The 23,282-nt window shown below is 31.8% G+C and overlaps 1 protein-coding gene across 2 annotated transcripts; it reads left to right on the top strand.

Annotated features, from left to right (window-relative positions):
* The first annotated feature begins 8,296 nt into the window (after positions 1-8,296).
* On the top strand, positions 8,297-22,821 carry LOC123302238 (cytoplasmic polyadenylation element-binding protein 2). 2 transcript variants are annotated; one of them, XM_044885088.1, is made up of 8 exons: positions 8,297-9,098; positions 17,783-17,897; positions 18,876-18,920; positions 20,357-20,493; positions 20,570-20,752; positions 20,875-21,085; positions 21,703-21,995; positions 22,494-22,821. In XM_044885088.1, exons 1-8 carry the CDS (start codon positions 8,463-8,465, stop codon positions 22,608-22,610), a joined length of 1,737 nt encoding a protein of 578 aa, XP_044741023.1. In that variant the 5' UTR covers positions 8,297-8,462; the 3' UTR covers positions 22,611-22,821. The 2 variants fall into 2 exon arrangements, with proteins under 2 accessions (XP_044741023.1, XP_044741022.1); XM_044885087.1 differs by having other exon boundaries at positions 8,297-9,587.
* The last annotated feature ends 461 nt before the right edge of the window (positions 22,822-23,282 follow it).

Here is a 23,282-nt window from a genome sequence, read left to right as displayed (position 1 = left end):
TTCTTCGGAGAAAGGTATTATTAGTCATCAAATTAGGTTCTTGGCAATATTTCTCTTTGGAAGATAATTATCTCAGAAAGATTAATTGTGCATATTGCTTAAAACGACTGATGGATATAATAGAGCATAATTTTAGAATTTCCAGTTTCGTCATTCCTAGAAGTGTCAATACTTTAGTGAAAAAAACCAATTAAAGCCATACTAATGTTGGCAACATTATAGATAGAAATTTACTATAGAAAGTTGTTCCTTACAAAAAATTAACAACTGTCGATAGGGTTGCTACCTCGAAGTTAAACCAGAAAGTCTGGAGGCAGTGAAATTCATCTAATAATATGATCGAATCAAAACGCTGCGTGATATTTTTTATGTTTAGTAAACTCAGTTTATCCAAATTTAAAAATTGAAATAAATATACTTCCAATAATTTATAATAAAAGCTACTGAGGACTGTCAAATTTACTGTAAAGTAAATTGGAAAGGCTATAATAAGCAAGTCGTCGTTATAATGAATTTTGACTGTACATCGAAGATCTTATCATTATTAGATATGCTTACAAGATTGTCTATTGGTAAAGGGTGCTTTCACACTAGAAACGACACCTACAACACAATGGATGTAGTTATACGATGAGACTGGGCGCGCTTTTTTTTAAAAACAAACGCGTCCTCTAAAAATTTAGCAAAGTGTACAAAAAAACTTTCTTACGTGACAATTATGAATTTGTAAATTCGCTCTTTAGGGGCTATTCACAAACTAATCTGATTATATTAAGAGAATCAAAGGAGTTCATTTTTGAGAAAAATTTTGAAGCATAAAGATTTCAAACAAAGATTACTTCGAAAATATACGGAAATAATTTTTCTAATTTATGAAAAATAATACAAGCACTGATATTCAGTACTGTCTATACAGAGTATTTAAACAATTAACTCAAGTAAATTGTTTATTTTAATTTGTTTTCCTTTTTTTTTTTAATATTTTTTATTAAGCCCAAGATTAATTACAATTAGTCTAAACATGGCCTTATAATATTTGAAGTGTATTTTGATTTGTTAAAACTTTCCATAATCCACAAACATAATTGCATTTATTTAATTCATCAAACACATGACAGCCAACTTAATCACATTAAAATACTTCAATGACGTAATTATTACAAAAAATTTTCTGAAAATACATGAAAATCTAAAAAATCAATAGTAAAATTTTAGAATTACCAAAAAAAACAAATGAAACTGATCATAGCAAAAAAAAAGGCTCAATTTTAAATACATATATTATTTAATTTGGGGGTGCATTGATGTTAACCCGCTTGAGTTGAATATGAGGGGAGAGAATTGACGCACATGGACGCCAAATATATATACCCTTTTTAATACAATGACCTTATTGCCTACATTATCAAATATAGTTAATTTATCATTATTTTTTCTTGCGTCATCGAATTCTTATTTAACTCGAATTTTCCATTGAGAAGAATAGTAGAGTGAAATTACGCCTTGTGTATGGATTAAAAGTTCGAGCAGTGAAACTTTGGGGTTTTTCTTTTCACATCAAAATAAGTATTTTTTGAAATTTTTTACTTTCCCGGAGTGGTGCAACATGTTTAAAAAACAAAATGGCGTCAAAAATGGAATTTTTTTCAGAAATTTTATCATTTTTATTTTATATTCGCAAAAGGAGACATCGGTGCATATCCAAATTTGGTAGGTTTGTAGTCAATGATAAGAACTACTCCTCATATTTTTTTGGTGGAGTTTCGTCCCTTCCCCTCCCAGTTATATATATATGTATACATACATATGGTAAAACAGTTCATTTGATTGTAACTTGAAAAATATTCAATTGATTTTAATGAAACTAATATCAATAGTAGGTTTTATTACTTACAACTTTCGGTTAAAATTTTAGCGAAATCCGTTAAATAGTTCGGCCAAAATTTCCAATTTAGTGAATTGTTTAAAATGGCTGCCATTTTATGCCATTTTGTCCTACGAGGTTAAATTTTTTTTTAAATTGTAGCATTTTTTATTATCTTTCGATTTTATAATAAGTGACTTATCCGTAAAATGACTCCTTGATCCATATTTTTGCGAAAAACGGAAAATTTAACACTTTCTGGAAATAACTGTTTGGGGGGGTGTATGGACTGGCTTTGGGGGGTGTTTTTTGTTTTGGCATGAAAAAACTATTTTTAAAAGAGGTGTGTATGGTTTAAAGCAAAATTTTTAAGTTTTAACCCCCGCGCTGTAAGGGGGAAGGGGTGTATGAAAAAATGTATCTTAAAAGATTTTAAAAAGAGGTCAAAATGGTTTAAAATGCTAAAGTAACCCAAAATTTTAGCTGTTTATATTAATATAGCACTTTTTACAACATCCACCCCTTCCACTCCCGCTTTCATATTTTTTGCAAATTCAAAATTTTTAGGACGTATAAAGGGGTTTTTGAGGTCGCTGATCTCGAATTTTGCAATAGATTATCAAAAACAATTGTAATATTTTTAGGGGGTGTACTTATTTGGGCCAAAAGTTCGAGATCAGCGACCCCCAAAACCCCTTCATACATCTTAAAAATTTTGAATTTGCAAAAAATATGAAAGCGGGAGCGGAAGGGGTGGATGTTGTAAAAAGTGCTATATTAATATAAACAGCTAATATTTTGGGTTACTTTAGCATTTTAAACTATTTTGACCTCTTTTTAAAATCTTTTAAGATACATTTATTTCATACACCCCTTCCCCTTTACAGCGCGGGGGTTAAAACTTAAAAATTTTGCTTTAAACCATATAGACCCATTTTAAAAATAGTTTTCTCATGCCAAAACAAAAAACACCCCCCAAAGCCAGTCCATACACCCCCCAAACAATTATTTCCAGAAAGTGTTAAATTTTCCGTTTTTCGCAAAAATATGGATCAAGGAGTCATTTTACGGGTAAGTCACTTATTATAAAATCAAAAGATAATAAAAAATGCTACAATTTAAAAAAAAATTTAACCTCGTAGGACAAAATGGCATAAAATGGCAGCCATTTTAAACAATTCCCTAAATTGGAAATTTTGGCCGAACTATTTAACGGATTTTGCTAAAATTTTAACCGAAAGTTGTAAGTAATAAAACCTACTATTGATATTAGTTTCATTAAAATCAATCGAATATTTTTCAAGTTACAGTCAAATGAACTGTTTTACCATATGTATGTATACATATATATATAACTGGGAGGGGAAGGGACGAAACCCCACCAAAAAAATATGAGGAGTAGTTCTTAACATTGACTACAAACCTAGCAAATTTGGATATACACCGATGTCTCCTTTTGCGAATATAAAATAAAAATGATAAAATTTCTGAAAAAAATTCCATTTTTGACGCCATTTTGTTTTTTAAACATGTTGCACCACTCCGGGAAAGTAAAAAATTTCAAAAAATACTTATTTTGATGTGAAAAGAAAAACCCCAAAGTTTCACTGCTCGAACTTTTAATCCATATAACAGCCTTTTTTTGCTTAGATTTACTCCAGTAGAATTATCTTTCATAAATGTAAATTTTACGAATAATCATAACAGTTTTTTATAACATATTTAAATGAAATATATCAAGGTAAACTAAGTTTAATCCCAACTTTTCAACGCTTAAAAATATTGATGCTACCAACAAAATTTTTGTATATGTATTCATAAAATAACCTAATCAGTTCATTTCCGGTTGTCCATCTGTCATTACGAAAACTCAAAAACGAAAGAAGATATCGAACTGAAATTTTTATAGCGTGCTTAGGACGTAAAAAGTTAGTTCGAGTTCGTAAATGAGTAACATAGGTCAATTGAGTATTGGGTCCGTAGGACCCATCTTGTAAACCGTAAGAGATAGAAGAAAAACTTAAAGGTAAAAAATGTTTCTTATAAAAAAGTTAACAACTTTTGTTTGAAACATTTTTTCGAAAACATAACTGTTTACCCGTGAAGACCCAAATTAGGTTAGGAACATATAGTATGTTCTTGTACCTTTCTTTACTTACATGACGTAAAAAACTAAACGATTGCGTAATCAACACTGTCTATACATGGTATTTCAACAATTAACTCAGTCAATTGTTTGTTTTCACTTGTTTTTCAAAAATATTAAATTGACGTAAATGCTAAATTAAATACACGTAATTAATTAAGTATGGTTATATCAATCTATTAAGGTGTCTGGTGCAATAAAAGAGTGGCGACAAACCGAAAAAACAGTGCAAATTTTTACACTACCACTTCGATTCACGTGTTAAATCTTCCCTTTCTTTGCACGAACATATCCTAACTAATATTATAAATGTGAAAATATTTATGTTACGTTTTCACGCCTAAGACACAAAACCAATTTTGATGACTTCCGACTTAGAGATAGATGGGACCTTGAAAAAGGACATAGGATACTTTTTGTTGCGAAAATAAAACTTGAAGGGGTGAAATAGGCGATAAAAGGGGGAATAAGACTATAATGTATTTTAATATCCGCCGGAAATAGGCAAAACATTTCTAAAACTACCCTTTTCACTTCTGTTCACGTAGAATAATGAAGTTTTCCCATTCGACGTGTAATCATGTCAAATTAACAGAAAACTACCAGAAGTTTAAAGATATACGTCGCAATTCCCCGTAAATGAGAAAATACCTCCAAAACTGTCTATTTTCTTCTATATATGCTAGAAAGTTGCGGTTTTTCCTTTCGGCGTGAAATTTGATGAAATTTATGGTAAAAAATCAAAAACATTTAAATTTTCACCGCAAACCAACGTATTTTGTTTCCCGGAAATTTGGTGAATATGTTTTCATCATAGACTTTTTTTTCATTTTTTTGTGGGGCCTGTCATGTAGGCTGCCCGTGCAGCGATAAAATTTGGTACAAAATTTTCAACCCTTAATCTCTTGTTCGTACTTCCTTAACAAAGTAATCCATCCTGCAATAATTAGTTCTTCCCGTAAAAACTTTTTAACCTGTCATGTGGGTTTTCCTTCTTAAGTTTATTTTTATATTTAACTACCTTAAATTATATTTTATTTGCAATAAATAATAAAGTTTATAAAAAAATCCAAAAAACGTAAATTTTTTGTCTACTAAACTGAAAAGATCCCTTAAGAACATTTTTGAAATGTCGCCACGTAACAGTTCAAATAAAAAATATGTACAATATTTGTGAATAAATTGTGATAAACGTACTCTGATACTGGTACTGTGTATCACTGTTTATATTACATTATTTCGTTCTTTTTGTCTCCGTGTATTTACACTGGGTGTAAGTAAAAAGAGACAAGTGCTATCATAGCACTATAAGGATATCCTTTTCTAAATACACTCAGTGCAAATAGTGTATACACTAAAGTTCAAAGAGAACGTCGTTATTACGTATATACTCATTTACTCACTACGTATGGTGAGTTCGTCGTATTTTAAAGGTATAGGTATTTAGTTTACACCTCCATGCATAAAAAACAACCGAATATGTATGGTGATCAGGTCACCAATTGAGGAAATGGATGAAACAAGGGCGTAAGTTCGCAAATTATATTTTGAGAAAAACCGCTAATAAAAATTTGAAAAGTTATTTTGATTCAATTTATTTTTTTCAAGGATATTTTATGCTTAGTATGTATTAAAGATGTAATTTCATGGTGACGCTTGACGCTGGCTTTGAGCGACAAATTAGGATTCCACCTAGCTGAAATAAATAGAACTATGTCCAGCGTCAAATAGGGCTTTTCATTTTAAAATCACGATTCACTTTTGTTTCGTACTAAATGATTTATAACCAATGTGATAAAATGAATAACAAATATCTTCTATCTTAGTCGTACTTATTGCTGTCAGTACGAAAAAATAAACCCTGCACTTGCGCTTATAACATGATGAAAAGGCCTATTGTAAAAAGTAGCGGCAAAAAACAAAAACGTTTATTAATCTATAACCTCATTTTTAATAAGATACTTGGTAATGATAAACAACTATATCCATAATGGGTAGTGATAAACAACTATATCCAATACTCTCAAAATTAATCCTGATAATAAAAATTGTTTAAACTTTAAAAAGTCATTAAAAAGTCATTTTAGGCCGTAACCTAATTTGACGCTCAAACTCAGCGTCGAGCGTCATCATGAAAACACACCTTAAGAATTATCTATTTTCGATCTCAAAATAAATATATTTAAAATTTTCAACATTTCCAATATTGTTTATACGCCTTCTTCCATAAATTCAAATAAAATTTACAGGCATGGTTAAAAAAAATAACTATATTCAAACAAAATTTGCATTTTATAACATAAACGCAATAAAGTTGCAAAAAATTTTATGATCCAATCTCTTTTCAAATCCTCGGCTTTTTGCTGATTTATGATAGCATTAGCATACGAGGCAGATCCTTCTATAGTAGTATTTTTTAGTTTTAAGGACAAGAAACAGTTTAATCAAATAAGCAACTATTTTGAATTGTTTTTATACAATGATACAAAAAAAGTGACAATTAATTAAATTAACACAATATAATTGATTAAATTTAGTATTAACAATAACAATAATTAAAAATCGTAGAAAAATTTTTAAAAACTTAGTTGACAAAAATTTAACTTTCAAATTCAATTATATGTCATTTAATGATGATACCACTCATGAACGCGTTATATATAATCTAAGGAATCTTTTACCATTAAAATTCGTGAGCACAATGCGTTTTAATATTTCCGATTAACAATAGAGACAGAAACTTATCAATAGCATACGGTAACCTTATGCCTTAGTAGATCAATTAGATACATAAAGGAGAGAAGAAATTCCAAAGAACCTGAAATTGAGCCACAAAATTTATGGACGCTCCCAAATTATTTATATTTGAATTGAATGGATTTATGATTTTTCCCACGTTTATTTTCTGCGGATCTACTTTTTCCGGATCTATTCCTCCAGGTCTATTTTTTCCGGATCTATTTTTTCCAATTACCGAATTGAATCAGTTTCTAGTCAATTTATTGTAATAACTGGTTGGTCGTTATAACAGATTTGGATGTTGGTGTAACCGATTTTGTCTAAATTGAATATGGAAGTTGTGTGACGTCTGCATTGAATCTGAAAAAAGAGTTATTGTATAATATATTACAAGAATACTGTGTACTCTATATCTGTATGTTAGTTGTTATTTTTGTATCCTAATATGTGTACACTATTTACATTAAGTGTAAATAGAAAAGGAGAGTCTTATAGCATTGTAAATAGTACTTAATCTTTGTCTACTTACAAAAAGTGTACTACACCGAGGTAAAAAAGAACAAAGTTCACTGGTGAAGTTAAAAAAGTATTTAGCAATGTACATATTGGTACTTGTGTTCGTTCCGTTCGTGTATTCTATTTGTAAGGTGTACCAACCTAAAACCATACCAAATTCAACACTTATTTACTGTGCAAACTGTGCTGGTAGTGTGGCAGTACTGTAAACGAACACACGAACATTGAACACTACACTCACGAACATTGACGAACACGTACAGAGTTTATATACGCAATCGTTGTATAAATAAAATTGAATTGGATAACATTGAACAGAACACACAACAGTGAATTTAACAGCGGGGAGCGACAATCGATGTCGATCAGCTGAGAGGCGTCGCACTTGATGCCAGTAACTACTGCGCATATCTGCAATGCAACCAGAGCACAGGACGTGTGCCGTGCGTTCCTGAAAGCACCTGTACCTCCCGTTCCAGATATATATTCTTAGTGCACTAAAACGTCGAACGGGTTCAAAAGACTTCAATTTCTACATATATTTTTTCGGACACACATAACAAATTTTATCAAATTTTTATTAGTTTTTCGTTCGGTATTTTTTGTGTAATTTTTAGTTTCTTTTTTTTTTTTTTTTTTTTGAGAGAGTAGATTTAATACTACAGTAAAATTTTATAAGTGTATGTATGATTACAGTAAAATTTTTATATCATTTTTTTATTTCGTTTGAAACGAAACAGTGAACATAAGAGCATATGAAACGTAGAGGTCTCATTTTATTTAAAATAAATTTTATTTAATATTGTGAATTTAATTTTTTTTTAGTGTTTTTTAACCTTGTGATTTAGTTAGCTGGCTAACTTAAGTTTAATTTTATTTAAAAAAAATTCACTTCTAAATATATACACATATATACCATTTCAAAAAATGTTATATATTTATATATATATATATACTTATAAAATTTTTTTCTAATTTCTAGCTCGATTTTGTTCACTGAAAAATATCTCAGAGTACCTAAATACAAAATTTTTATGTACGTTAAGTGTTAATTTGTTTTAATTGTATGTGTATGGTGATAAATAGATACCTAGAAAGTGAAACTCTCTGAAGACGACGTCCAAAAAAAAAAAAAAACTCTCTGAAAACGACGTCCATGAATGTGTAAATCAAAAATAAATTTAATTAGTGAAAGCAATGCAAGATGAGACATCATCTACAGCAAGTATTGTGACAAGTAGTGACTTAAAATTAGCTGCAAACGTCAATGTAGTGACGAAAATATCATCTTCAACAGAAAAGAATTGTGTAAACGTAGATAATATGTCGTCGAGTGGCGCATTGAGTGCCGTCTCAACATCGGTTGTTATTCAACAAAGTGGTAATCAAACTGGTAATCAACAATCAACACAGAATCAATCAAATCAACAATCAAATCAAGAGAATAAATTGAAAACAGTGGTGAATTCAAATAATAATCAAAGTTCACCAGGAAGTGGTACAGTGATTGTTGATCAACAACAATTAGTGTCAACAGTTGTGTCATCGTCCACCGGATCGGTTGATCATCAATCGGTTGTGAGTGCTGGAACTGGAGGTGTGGTGAATAGTGCTGGTACAACTGTTGGGGGTAACGTAATGGTCAATAGTGATGGAAGTGTGCAAGTAATCACACCTGGGACAACTCCATGGGGTACAGACGCTGTTGATTCGTCATCAACAGCTTTCTTGTCTGGGTCTGGATCGACCACGAACGGGAGTAGTCAAGGTGCAGGCCAAGGTGGTTTTGGTCGTCAAAACTATCAACAAGGACCGCCACAAACAAATTCATTGGTCAGTCCATTAGGTCGTAGAGCAATCACAGCTACACATAACTATTTGCATGCCGCTGGTGGCGGAACTAGACAACAGATGCCACCCTCTGGACAGTATGTTGCAGCGGTTGCAAAAAGTGGTGGATACGCGAGCCAAGGTGGGGCGGCTGGTACAGGTGGGGCCTGGCAACCGCAAGGTACTGGAGGTAATTGGACTTCCAGTGGTCTATCATCCGGCTCGACTGGCGCTGCAGCATGGTCACGTGGTCGTTCTGTACCAAATATGTTGCCAATACAGTCAGCCGGTGGACTGCAGGTGGGTCGTAAACCAAGTCCCACCTTTAGTGTACAATCGTCAAACGTGATGTCGTCACCAGTTAAGTTTCGACGCAGCACCTCGTACCCCGGCAAGGGCATGTTCCCGGCAAATGTTGTTGGTCAACCACAGCCCACATTTGAAATCACTAACATGGACGAGGGATGCGAGATGCTGCTACCCTCTTATCAGGTACATTACGAACGAGACTACGCACCCACATATCAAATATCTCACGTATACTATACTAGGACACGCCATAGGTCCACACTCTGCGCAGAAACAGCAACACTAAAGAAAGCCTTCCCTCAAATGATGCCAATATTCTTGTTTATCTAGTCGGGGATTTTACATCTCTCATTGTCATTACACAGATGCAAATCACGACCGATTAAGTCCAGAAACGGTTTATTACGTTATGGTTTATTTGTTTGTCGGATTACGGAATGTGTTAATCGGAATTTAAAACGAAGTTACATTTTCAAGGGAAGGTAAAATAATACGTTCGAACAAAAATGGAAGAATATAATTTTTCAGTATGATTTTGAAGGGCGAATCTCGCTCTTTTCACCACTGTCAGAAGGGGAAATTCAACCAGGCTACATAGAATTTGATTTACTTCGCAGTTGAAATTTTACTAGGAAAAATGAAAATCTGATTGCCAAAAGCCAAACTGAAAAAATTAAGGATAGAACGATGCAAAGTGGTTGCCCAGCAAATTTTTTGACGAATAGGAAATCTCGACGGTATTTTGAGACTAGCAAATTTTTCACCTCTTTAGAAAGAGATAACTTTTAGATACATGAATCAAATTTGCGATGAATAATACTCGATCTGAGCATGACTATATCTTAATCGAAATGCGCATTTATAATACCAAAATTGCCTAGAAATTAGGATTTTTTACATTTTTTAGGAAATTTAACGTCATATTGAAAAATTGAATCCTTTCATTTTTTGTTCGGGAAAGAGTATCTTTGTAAAAACAGATAAAATTCTGTACCGATTAGAAAAACAAGAAAAATTCCATCAGAGCAGTTTTCCAAGCGATTGTTTGCCTATGTCTGTCCTGCTCCACAAATACATTTACAATTGTTTTTTTTTTTTTAAACGTGTTATATAACCCCCACCACTAAATTCAATCACTCACGTTGCGTTCTATTGTTTTGTTTTTTTAATATATTTTTGTTGTTTTTGCAAAAAAAAAAAAGAAAATTGCATTCAAAATCAAAAAACCACAGACCGCCTGCCACCCCAAAAATACCTTGCTACAAATTTTTTTTTGTAAAATGTAAATACAGCTTTGTGCTTTATTTTTCGCTTAAATTCATCAAATTCTAACATTAGCACTTAAGTTCATTAAATAATCACTTGGGTTAACCATTTTGGAAAAACAAATTTTGGTATATCTAAAATATCTTGTGAAAAATCGATTATAGTGACATTGAAATGACCGTCCAATTATGGTCATTATATCCGATATATGTACATTTTATCTCGCTGGGATAATTATCTTCCAATGAGAAATGTCATTAGGAGCATATTTGGTGACACACTAAAAATCTTCCATTTTCGAAGAAAGATGAAAATCTGATTGTGAAAAGGCAAGCAGGAACATCAAAGAGTCGGGTTGGGGAGTTTGAGATTCCCCAAAATGACGCGTGTTTTGTGTTTTGACGACCGGGTTTATTTTTTATGGGAGAAGGATGATTTTGATGGAAAAGTGGCTTTTTCACTCAAATCATAATTTTCCAAAGAAAAATAAAAACCTGATTGTGAAAAGACAATCTGGAAACCAAGATTAATCTCAAACCTCTAACTGCAGCCTTTGGTGTTCCAGCTTTTCGGATTTTCATTTTTTATCAGAGAAGTATGATTTTAGTGGAAAAGAGTCACTAAAGTCGATAATGGTGCCGCTAGTAGATTGCTTTTTCACTTAAATCATCATTTTCCGAAGAAAAATAACTTGATTGGAAAAAGACAAGCTGGAAATCAAGGAGAATCTCAAATCTATAACTCGAGCCTTGATGTTCAAGCTTGTCTTTTGGCGACCGGATTTTCATTTTTTTTTTCGGAGAAGGATGATTATGGTAAAAAATCACCAAATGTGCCCCTAGCAACATGATCATTACGGCTATGGATTCAGCTTGAACCTTTTTGCCGATTAAACGGTTTTACTGTATTTTCTAATTGAAAAAAAATTAATTGAAACAAAATCACTGGATTGATTGGAAAATTGATTGTATGATATGAAAAAAAAATTTGTTTTTCTTTTGATTCAAAAATATTAATAATTTGCATGAACAAATGAAAAATTAATCGCTTTAATAAATTTTGTAAATAATTTTTTTCTCTTTTTTTTTTTTCTTCAAAATTTTTATAATTTTTTGCTAAATAAAATTTTATTTTTTGTTTTCTTTTTGTGTTTGGTGTTTTTTTACGTTGCATGAGTTGCGCATTGTGTTTTGCTTGAAGATTTAACCACAAATTTGCCAGAAATATCAGAGCTTTATTTTTTTTTTTATTTGACCTATTTTTATGCAAAATTGTCCCCATTTAAAAAAATATAGGTCACTAGACTAAAGGAGGGTTTATTGACTTGTTTTAAGTGAATTATGCTCATTAATTTCGGGTTTATTAGGCTTAAAAATTGTTAGTCGAAATTTTATTAGATCAAAAAAACCTAACTATTTAGTTATTTTTGCCCAGATTTTTTAGTTCAATAGTTTCTTTTTTCAAATCAAGAAATCCATACAATCCATGGATCTTTCAGTTAGTCAGTTTTATTTATGATTAAACGAATTTGGGTCATTTTAGAAAAAAACGCAGTCTGGTTGAATCACAAAAGCTATTCAGTAATGATTTTAAGCTAGCTAAAGAAATCCAAAAATAAAAGTAAATCCGAAAATGCCTTAACATTTTTCAAGCAGTATAGGCAATATGTATTAAAATCAGCGAGCATTGAATAAAAAACCTTCGAGTTCGGGACATGAATAGTTTTTCAAATTTACAAGGACTCCAAAATCGAAAAAACCTTTTTATTTCTATGCAATTTTAAAAATTTAATTTGCTCAAAATAAAAAGTGATTTTTAAAATTTCAATGACGTCTTTATGAATGCGAAAATCAATATTTATTCTATGAAAATGTACACACGAAAAATCTGGGTTCTAGAATAAATTTCTGGACACACACACATTTTGACTGCGCTTTTTTTAGGTTATTTTTTTTTGACAGATCAAAGAAAAATTTTTAAGAAAAAAATGTTTTTATTTTAGTAAAAATTAGCAGCTCCTTTCTAACAAAAAAAAAATTGAATTCATGTCAATTTAAATTTAAAAAAATTCCACGTGGAATTAAAACGATAAAAAAATAGGTTAGACTAAATTTTTTTTTTGGACTTAGGTACCTTCAATTACGGTGAAAGTGAATTTGAATAATAACGGTTATTTTAATATACATTTGTAATTATCATCGATTAACAAGTCTATGTAAATTTTTAATAATTGAGAAACACTTTTAATTGTTACTGAAAGTGACATATTTTTTTTTCCATTTCCATCAGATTAGATCATTAGAGAAGGCGCTAAAGAGGGAAGGAATAGTACAAGCAAGAGATTTTAAACTTAAAAATTTTAGAGACTTGATGAATATTTGACTGTAGATGTGTACAATTACATAAAGTAATTGTCATCAGGAATATTTGGAAAACTAGGACATGGAAAATGTCAATTTTCCACAGATAACTTTTAAACTCATATAAAATAAATTTCAAACAAAATTCTGCAAATTTTCATTTTTTCTACGACTTTAAAATTGAAATGAACTACGTTAAGTTTTAATAAAAGTTATATAAAATAACAAAGGATTAGGTTCTCGTTCTGATTAAAATAAAACTTACTTACCTACCGCCAAATTGAATGTAACATTTTACTTGTCAAAAACTGAAGTCGAATCAAATGTTAAGTAATGATAAAACGGAACGTAATTTAGTAAAAGCTCTAAAAATGTTTTTGAAAGTTCATATTTTGATTCGAGCCAGGGTTGCCAGATAGGGCGACTTATCGCCTTTTAGGCTACTACTTTTGACAATGCTTGACGATTAAAATTTTACTGAAGGCAACTCGTCGCCGATGGGCGACTTTTGAAATTAAACAATGAAATGAAAATTGAATAGTATTGTGCGCAACAAGTATTGTTTAAGCTAATTTAATTGTTTGGAAAATAAATAAGTTTAATCATTATTTTGAGTTGCAATACGTATTTAAAAATTTGTTGAATAATAATAATGATAATAATTCTATAATTCTTGATAAATTAGAATTGAAAAAAAATTTATTTCACTTTTACCATTTGAATTAATCGCGGCGACTTTAGCGCCACGGGTCGTCGACGAGTCGGAAAAAAAACCTGGCAACCCTGGTTCGAGCAGTTGTCAAAAAATTATACAAGTAATGACAAATACAATAATATTTTCTATCTTTGTCAAACAGAACTGTAGACAAAAAATAGAAAATATATGGCATCTCCCTTTTCAAATAATTTTTTGAAGTTTTTTTTCTAAAATAAAAAGGTCTATTATGACGAAAATAAAACCAATCGAATGTTTTGTATATTTTATGAACTTTAATGATTAAGTTTTATTTTATAATATGATTAAGTCAGTACTGTTACAAAAAGGCACCTTGCGATGCTTTGGACCTAATTTTAATTTAATTTTAACAAAAATTTTGTAGTAATATCTTCTAATCCCTAAATTTCAAAATTTGTCATAAGTTTAGAACAGATCTTACGGCCACAACGCGTTGTAGTTTGTTTAAAAAAACATTTTGTTACAAAAAAGGCACCTTGCGATGCTTTGGGCCTAATTTTATTTAATTTTAACAAAAATTTTGTAGTAATATCTTCCAATCCCTTAATTTCAAAATTTGTCGTAAGTTTAGAACAGATCTTACGGCCACAACGCGTTGTAGTTTGTTTAAAAAAACATTACTCTTAGGAGTTTCTTAGTTTCATCATCTTCTGATTCATCTTCTGATTCTTCTTCTGATTCTTTTTCTGATTCATCTTCATATGAGGAATTAAATTTTTTTAGGGGTCGTTCATCAGTTTTTGGATTATTTTCTTCTAAATTTTGATTAGAAACCTCTGTAGTTGGATTACTATCAATTGGATTATGATTAACTAATTGAGAATCAACCTCGGCTGTCGATGTGGCATTTGATACCATTATTGAAGGTACCAATGTTGGAGGGTGCTCTAGTTGTGAAACTACCTCGGCTGTCGATGTGGCATTTGATACCATTATTGAAGGTACCAATGTTGGAGGGTGCTCTAGTTGTGAAACTACCTCGGCTGTCGATGTGGCATTTGATACCATTATTGAAGGTACCAATGTTGGAGGGTGATCTAGTTGTGAAACTACCTCGGCTGTCGATGTGGTATTTGATATCCCGATGGAAGGTGCCATTATTGGAGGGGGATCTAGTTGCGAATCTGCTTCGGCTGTCGATGTGGAAGGTACCACTGTTAGAAGGGGATCATCTTCGTCGAAATCTTGTATCATATCACTTTTACTAGCATAAATCTGACGTGCTAGAAAACTACCAGTTTTATATCGAACACGTTTCTCATTAGTTTTCGGTTTTCGTTGCATTCGTTCCTGTCGTTTAATTTCTTCCATTTTTTTTTTATTTAATTGTTCCTCATCGAATAATTGTTTATCTCGATCTAATGATTTTTGTAATTGTTCTAAATCAAATGTGCACGGATTCAACAAAGCTTTATCAATTAATTGAGGATTAATTTTCTCTTCTTTTTTAAATTTATTTTTTATGTCACGTCTAGTACGATTTTTAAAATATGTCGACATCATTGAAAAATTTGTACCAATCATTTGAAGTACACGATAAAATTTTTTCGTTTCATATACACTCCAATCTCCTTTACGTTTACCACGTTTGTAAGAGCCGTATTTGGTGTCTAATTCATCGTAATTAATCGCTGTTTCAGATAATTCATGTGATTTGTTCATACGTTGTTTTTTTTGATCGGTTGTTTCAATTACCACACTTTGCTCATCTAAAACAACTTCTCCATTTTCACCAATTCGAACTTGTGGTTCAAGTTGGATATTTTCTTTTTCTGAATCATCAACGTTCTCTTCTTCCACTAGTGTTGACTTTGAAAAAATTGAATCATTATCACTAGAATCAACCGATGATGACGAGTCCGAGTCAATTTGAACACTTTTAGTTTTACTTGCTTTGCTTGATGTTGATGTTTGCTTTAACATGGGATTTGACGTTGGATTATAATAGATAAGATCCTTCATTGTTAACTCTTTTCGATCTGGTGTTCTTGTACGAAATTTATTATAAAAATCACGTTTTGCTTCGGCGATATCGGAACGACGTGCTTTACGTTTTATTATAGGTTGTTGTTGCTTTTGGATTTGTTGGATATTTGAACATCGTGACATCGAGCGTGTTCTAGGTCTACATTCGGACGAACATGGATGAACAACTGACGTATTTTCATTTTCATCCAGTTTTACAAAATTTGATGATGATACGTCATCCCTAACAGGTTTCTCTGTTTCGGTATTTATATTACGACGTATTGATGAAATAGTTTCGATGGAAACTTTTTTATCGTTATTATCATTTGATGTCGCCTTGTTTTTCTCGGTTTCATCTAACAGATCACTCCCCGACTTTTCTGTTCTGTTGCCAGTGTTTCTGCGGGCGGGTACGTTTAGAACAGCCTTAATTCTTGTACGTCTCATGTTGTTTAGCCGACTGTTTGCTTTAAATCAAAACTTGTGCCCTATGTTTTTAGTAATAAATAAATAAATTTTTGTTAAATTTAAATTAATAAATTATTTGCTGAATTAGATACCTATATTTAAATTAAATATAAAAAATTTTTAATAACACTTCTTGATGAAAAAATTATATGCCTTGTTTATCGAGCTGCAGGATTTTGTTTCGTAAACTCTTAGAGCCTCTCTCTAGCGATAATAAAAAGAACTAGTTTGATAGTCCATAGATATATAATATTTATATAGACACGCTTGTTTAAAATCTTGTAAAACATACGCACATGCCATACGCATATAAAAGAGGTTAATGTAACAGTTTTTACAACACAAATTTTGTTAAATAATTATATAAAACATTAAAATAATTGTTTTAATTTGGGCCATCATGTTGTTTAAAAAAGTAAATCGCGAGGTATTTTTTCATAAATTTCCAAATACCTTATATCATCTGCTTGTTATTCTGAAGATGGCTGGTTCAAATCTTAGCTAATCCACAAAATTTTTTAAAATGACATCATAAACATATGAATTTGTGTAACGCTCAACGGTGCCGCTTTAGTTGCGTTTGCGCATTAACAGGACAAGTGCTTACTGTAAGTGGACAAGTGCACCAGTAAGTCACGCCCAAAAAAAGAGACAAAACATACGTCAGAGCATCATTCTCTTTTTACCGAGTCTGGAATCCCACTTACACGATCGTCCGTTACTAGCGCGGTCTATTCTTATATGTCTATGGTTTGGATTCGATACTGATGGCGTTGCTATTTAGCAGTTTTGCGTTGCTAATGCATTTACCAATATGACTGTGAAAAAAACTTTAGAACTTCTTTCACGCATAGCTTTCGTGTTATTTGTGAAACTCAGATTTTTCCATTTATTAATTTTTCAACGTTCAACAAGACAGTAAAATTGATAGTTATTTTTCAACCTAAAGTCAAATTTTCATTGAGTCCCTAAAATGTTTGAGCTCAGAGGTAATGTTTTTTTTTTCTGAATTGCTTGTACTAGGAAATATGCAAGAAAAATTATATCACGATGTTTTTTCTTACAATAATTTCAGAAAAAATTTCTTGGCATAATTTTTCACTAACGGACCTCTAGCGCTTAAATTAAATTAAAGATCTAGTTTTAGTCTGGTTCGTTAGCTAAAAAGATGGTCTTATTTTGAATCGAAAAGACTCGTTTTCTTTAAATTATCTCATTTTAAGATCCACCTTAAAAATCAGTTATCTCTATATAATCTCTAAATCGATTTTTCCACGTATGCAAAGTTGTTTCAAACTCATTTTAAGGAGTTGTTTCCATTTGATTTTAGAAGTTTGAAGAAAATGTACGATTTCGAGAATTTCTTGTGTAGCAATCTTGAAAGTGAATCACAAAATCGCATTAAAAATATGTTGGGTTAAAACGTTTCAGAATTTTTTTGGTAAAACGAACGGAATTGACTTTTGTTTTTAAGCTAAAGAACCGAACTAATAAGAGGAATTTCTTGTGTTAGGTGTCCATACATGAAATATTATGTATATAAGGAGGCGAAATTTTGATCGTATTTTGAATAATTACAGGATCGAAATGTTCCTGGAAATACAAACAGCACAAATCCTTTAGAAAATATGCGAAGTCTTGAACATTATTTAAACGACATCATGCGTGTTTTACCAGATCAGAATGATGTCAAAGGTTAGTATCATTTAATTCAAGAATAATTGTGCTCCAAAGTCGATCTTTATGAATTGGAATAAAATTCGAATAACATTAGGGAAATAATTTAAAAAAAAGCTGACTTTCATTTTATAAATTAGGATATTCTCATCTCCGATTTTCATAATATTTAGGTCAATTGCTTGTTGGTACTGAGAGGAGGGTAGGTTAGGGTAGTTCACATCCACCCTAGAACTGAATTTATCTTAAAATTTTTTATTTAATTCCATGAATAGTATGTAATATTCGTAATAACCCTGATAAAGGTATGGCAATGTATTTCACGAAAAAAAGTGTCTTAACGGCAAGTTATATTTCTTTAAGCGCGAGAGAAAAGTTATATTTTTTTAAAATAATTACGAGATTGAATTTTTATGATGCGCGCGCACAGGATGACGCGAAAACTACATGTTGAAGTTAGTTACAATTTTTTTAACACCATGAAGTTAGTTGATAAACGAAAAGGCACTCGCAATATAGGCAAAGTTAGATAGATGACAGATTGAGGGCCATCTATGAATACAATAGACAGGGTAGCTGGAGTATGTATTTATTGTTTACATTATTTATAAATGAGTATATTTGTTATTATCGAAGAAGTAAAACTACATAATACCAGCAGAGATAAAATTTTGCTTATTAGGCTGATAAATTGTTTAAATATATAAGCCGACTTATAAGAATGAAGTTCTACTTTAGCACAATTTTCTTGTTTAGTAATGGGCGACTTAAAAATCGATTTACAACGTTAAGTTGTCCATTACTAGTACTTGTCTTTTAAAGGTTGCGTTTAGCCGAAAAAAGCGCTTATGAATAGTAAGAAGCCAGTTAAGTCCTACTTGACAGTTCACTGTGAGTCGGTTACTTGAAAATTTTGTTATAGAGCAACCAGCGCTCATTTCGACTAAACACAGCATAAGTAAACAATAAAACTAAAATAATCGCTGTTATTTTTAGGATTTATAAATTCAAATACTTTACAATCGCTTGGTGCTTTACAAGGTAAGTACACGTGAAATTTACAAAATTAAAAAAACCCCTAAAAAATGCGGTTTTTCCTCTGTAACTCTATCCAAACTATACCGGTTTTCTTGAAACTTAGCTATAGATAACTGTCGATCAAGTTGGGTTATCCGTTTAGGAGCTATGATGCTACAGATAAACACATCAAACTTATAACACACCTCTTTTTGTGTCAGGGGTTGAACCGATTTTGATGAAACATGTCTAGAAAACCATTGCTAGAAAAACCTGCCACAGTTACGATGCCACAGATAGACATACATAGCGATCAAATTTTTTGTGCCGGGGACTTAAAATATACGTTTTTTTCTAACAGTAAATCGCAAATTAGTTTGAAATTTTTGCCAAGCTAAAACAAACAAAAAATGTTCCTGTTTTGGTTTAAATCCTTCGATGTAAAAGGAGATTTAATTTTAGTGAACTGTTTCAAAAATGTTTTGTAATGAAAAACTAAGAATAATTCATAATACAAAATTAAAGAAAATTGATAACATCGACTTACATTTATCCAAATACCTAGGATAAAACTGAGAAAATCGGGAATTTGGTTATCTTATCCAGCTGCAATTTGTCGCCAATAATACACTAGATTTTTAATAATTTTGGATTATTTTCTTACACGATCCACGATTTTTATTCACTCTATCAAATTATGGAAAACTAAATGTATTAATATTCATAAAAACAGGGTTGTACCTATCAGTAGCCAGGGTCATCTTAACCATATCGTGCGCCGGGGTGCGGAAATCAGATGAGTGCCGTTTTTTAGGCTTTGTAAATCAATCTGGTGCCCTTATCGTACAAATTTGTGTTTCTTCGTTGTTTTATTTGCCGTCGTAAATATCACTGGCGCCGCTTTATCTATAATGAATGGTATGCCCTCCCAAGACTCTGTATCCGGGAACCACGCACTCCTTGCACTCCCGGGTAAGGACGGCCTTGTTAGGAGCAAGCTTTTAGTGAAAGTGTAAACAATCTCTTGTTCTCGTAAGCTCAATATTTCAGTATATAAAGAGTATTTATATAATTAATTAAACTATATCTGTTTTTTTTTTCTTTTGTATTTTTATCACCACTTGAGGTCTCAGAATAATAAAAAATTTAAGGTGCTAGTAGAATTTGAAAGGCCAAATTCGTTGGGATAATTTCGAGCGTATCTAAAGAAGGTTAAGAGGGAAATTATTCTTAACACTCGTTATATCTTTTAATGAAAGACGGATTATCCGTAAGGCAAACTAGGTACGTGTTTAGGGGCGCAAGGTTACAAAGCAGCGCGTATTATATAAGTACTAGTTAAAAATTATAATTTATTTAATACGCCTCTGCTTTTAATTGAAAATATGTTTCTTATCCTGGCCCTCGCCAAAAAGAACGTTTATAGAGAATTATTTTATGATATAAAATTAAATTTTTAGGCAATATCATTGGAGGAAAATCTACTTTTGGCTTAGACGATCAAGCGGGTGTACTGTTAGAAGAACCTGGACATTTAGTTGATCCTGCTGCTCCACAGTCGTTATCATCTCCATCGAGATCTTCGCCCCACTCACCAGTAAGTAATGAAATGATTCAAAATCAAAACTAATCCAAAAAAAAAAAAAATGTATACATAAATTTTATTTGAACAGGGTTCGGAAGGTGGTGAACGATTTTCACGTAAAGTTTTCGTTGGTGGCTTACCACCGGATATCGATGAAGATGAAATAACAGCTAGTTTTCGACGTTTTGGACCATTGGTGGTTGATTGGCCTCATAAAGCTGAAAGTAAATCGTATTTTCCACCAAAAGGATATGCGTTTTTACTTTTCCAGGTATAAATTTTATTTTCTAAACCTGTTCATACGATGTCTAGAAAACGAATCATATACGACGCCTTAGTTTGTGAATTTATCTAAGTGTTGCCTAATTCTAAGTGTTGAATATTCTGTTTTAGGATGAAACATCAGTACAACAATTGATTGACGCCTGTATTACTGACGAAGATAAACTATATTTATGCGTATCATCGCCAACAATTAAAGATAAGCCAGTGCAAATCCGTCCCTGGCGTTTATCTGACGCTGATTTTGTACTTGATGCATCAATGCCTTTGGATCCACGAAAAACTGTATTTGTTGGTGGCGTTCCAAGACCTCTTAAAGCAGGTATGTATGCAACCAAAAACAAGATTAAGTTAGCATCTGAAAAAAGTTTGCCCTCAAATCACTCATATTCCTTGAATCACTTGGAGTTGTTCAAGAACGTCAAAATCAAACCGTCTGAGCTTCAGTACCTACTTTTCCACGCGACCAAATTGTTTTGGATGTTTTATTATCACGGATAATGATGCCGAAGCAAAATGTGTAGCCGCTGCAGTGGCCATCTTTGTGCTTGATAAACACGATGATTCGATGGCCTACTGCCCCCGATTGCTCGCAATTACCTGGAACTCTCTATGATCCCTTTGAAATCGATATTGTACCTTAGCGACAACTCGTTCAGCGGCGTTGGAACAAAGATCAAGTTTGTCCGCCCGGCTATCAGGTAGCCAGGTCCGTGTGTACTTTTATCGATTTTATGACCTAACAAGATTAACAAAAATTTGAATTAGAACCCCACTCACCTCCTTAATGATTTCTGCGCACGGGCCTACAGGTAGCATAATATCTTAACATGAAAAAACAGAATGCTGAAATATTGTGAGCGCTTTAAAAGTGACTGAGCTTATTTAGATTTCAATATATACAGGTTTTTTAAACAATTAATTTGGTTTGTTTTGCAGTGGAATTAGCAATGATAATGGATCGTTTGTATGGTGGCGTATGTTATGCTGGTATTGATACTGACCCAGAATTGAAGTATCCAAAAGGAGCTGGACGTGTTGCATTTAGCAATCAACAGAGTTATATAGCTGCGATTAGTGCCCGTTTTGTACAATTACAACACGGTGACATTGATAAGCGTGTGGAAGTTAAACCGTACGTTTTAGATGATCAAATGTGTGATGAATGTCAAGGACAACGGTGTGGTGGCAAATTTGCACCATTTTTCTGTGCAAATGTCACCTGTTTACAAGTAAGTTCCAAAGTTTCTCTAATAAATGTCTTACATTATAACAGTTTCTGTTTTTGGAAATAATTATTAATCGTTCTTTGATGAAAACGTTAGTAGTCCAAAAAAATAGACATTTGGTTACGTAAATTCCGAAACGAGGAAAAAGAATTGTAAAAAGGATTTTCAGAAAAAATATAAAAATGTAGGTCAATAGAGCATTTTTTCAAATGAGAGGGGTAAAAACATTGTTAAAAATCAGGGAAAATTTTTTCCCCTGAATTTATTTAAACGGATTTTACAAGATAAATTTAATCCAGAGATAACAAAAATCGGGTTGATTTAACGATAGGGCGAGATAATGTCAGAAATCACGAAAAGTGGCTATCCGAAAAGTGGCAGTAAGCAAAGAATTGAACTACAAAGTAGTGCCTTCTCTAAATTCCAAAAAGAAAAATTGTTATAATGTACTGAATATTTAAATTGAATACGTTTAATGGAAAATTATATTTGAAAATTTAGTATTATTGTGAAAATTGTTGGGCAACAATACATTCACGTCCTGGACGAGAATTTCATAAACCATTGGTAAAGGAAGGCGCTGATAGACCACGTGCAGTGCCCTTCCGTTGGTGTTAACGATGTAGGGCTTAGTTCCAGCGCGACAGATGTACAAAATGCGAGCAAATTTTGGTGATGAAAACAATGTTAAGACAATGATTTTTGCACTTTTTAAAATCACTTATACATAGCTAGTAAAAAAAAAAAACATTTAGGTAGAAAATTTATTTGATAAAAATTATTGTCACACTAAATCGCATCACCAAATCGCATTTCTGGCAACATTCTGTCCCACCAAATGAATAGACATAATTATATTAATAATTAAAAAAATAACTAGTAGAAATTTTTCAAAAACAAAACAAAAACTGTTTTTTCGTGTCGTTCTTTTTAAAGTACATGAAAATTTTTGTATTTTCATAGAAACAAAGCCATTCATTGTATAGTTTTTACACAGAATGCAAAAAAAAAATGGACAATGGAAATTTTTTTGTCAAATTAATGTTAAAAATGTTTACGTCAAATCTTTGGTTGTAAATATCCAAATATGGATCAATGTGTCCCAAAAAAAAATAAAAACAATATGTATATATTAAGTTTTTCAACAAAAGAAAACTTGGGACCATTTTCCACTGATTGTTATTTTAAAGAAAGAAAAAAAGAAATTTTATTAAATTATTTTTTGAACAGGGTCCTCTGATTTTATGTATATACGACTTTTTTTTTTTTAAATATTTATTTTATATTTTT

This window comes from Chrysoperla carnea, chromosome X (assembly GCF_905475395.1).
Source record: "Chrysoperla carnea chromosome X, inChrCarn1.1, whole genome shotgun sequence".
Classification (NCBI taxonomy): Eukaryota; Metazoa; Arthropoda; class Insecta; order Neuroptera; family Chrysopidae; genus Chrysoperla; species Chrysoperla carnea.
This window is presented reverse-complemented; position numbering and strand designations above follow the sequence as displayed.

Coding starts and splice junctions, on each gene's coding strand:
- LOC123302238 (XM_044885087.1), top strand. CDS start 8,463: ATGCAAGATGAGACATCATCTACAGCAAGTATTGTGACAAGTAGTGAC. Junction 9,588..17,782: donor TGCTGCTACCCTCTTATCAG/GTACATTACGAA, acceptor GAATAATTACAG/GATCGAAATGTTCCTGGAAA. Junction 17,898..18,875: donor AGATCAGAATGATGTCAAAG/GTTAGTATCATT, acceptor TGTTATTTTTAG/GATTTATAAATTCAAATACT.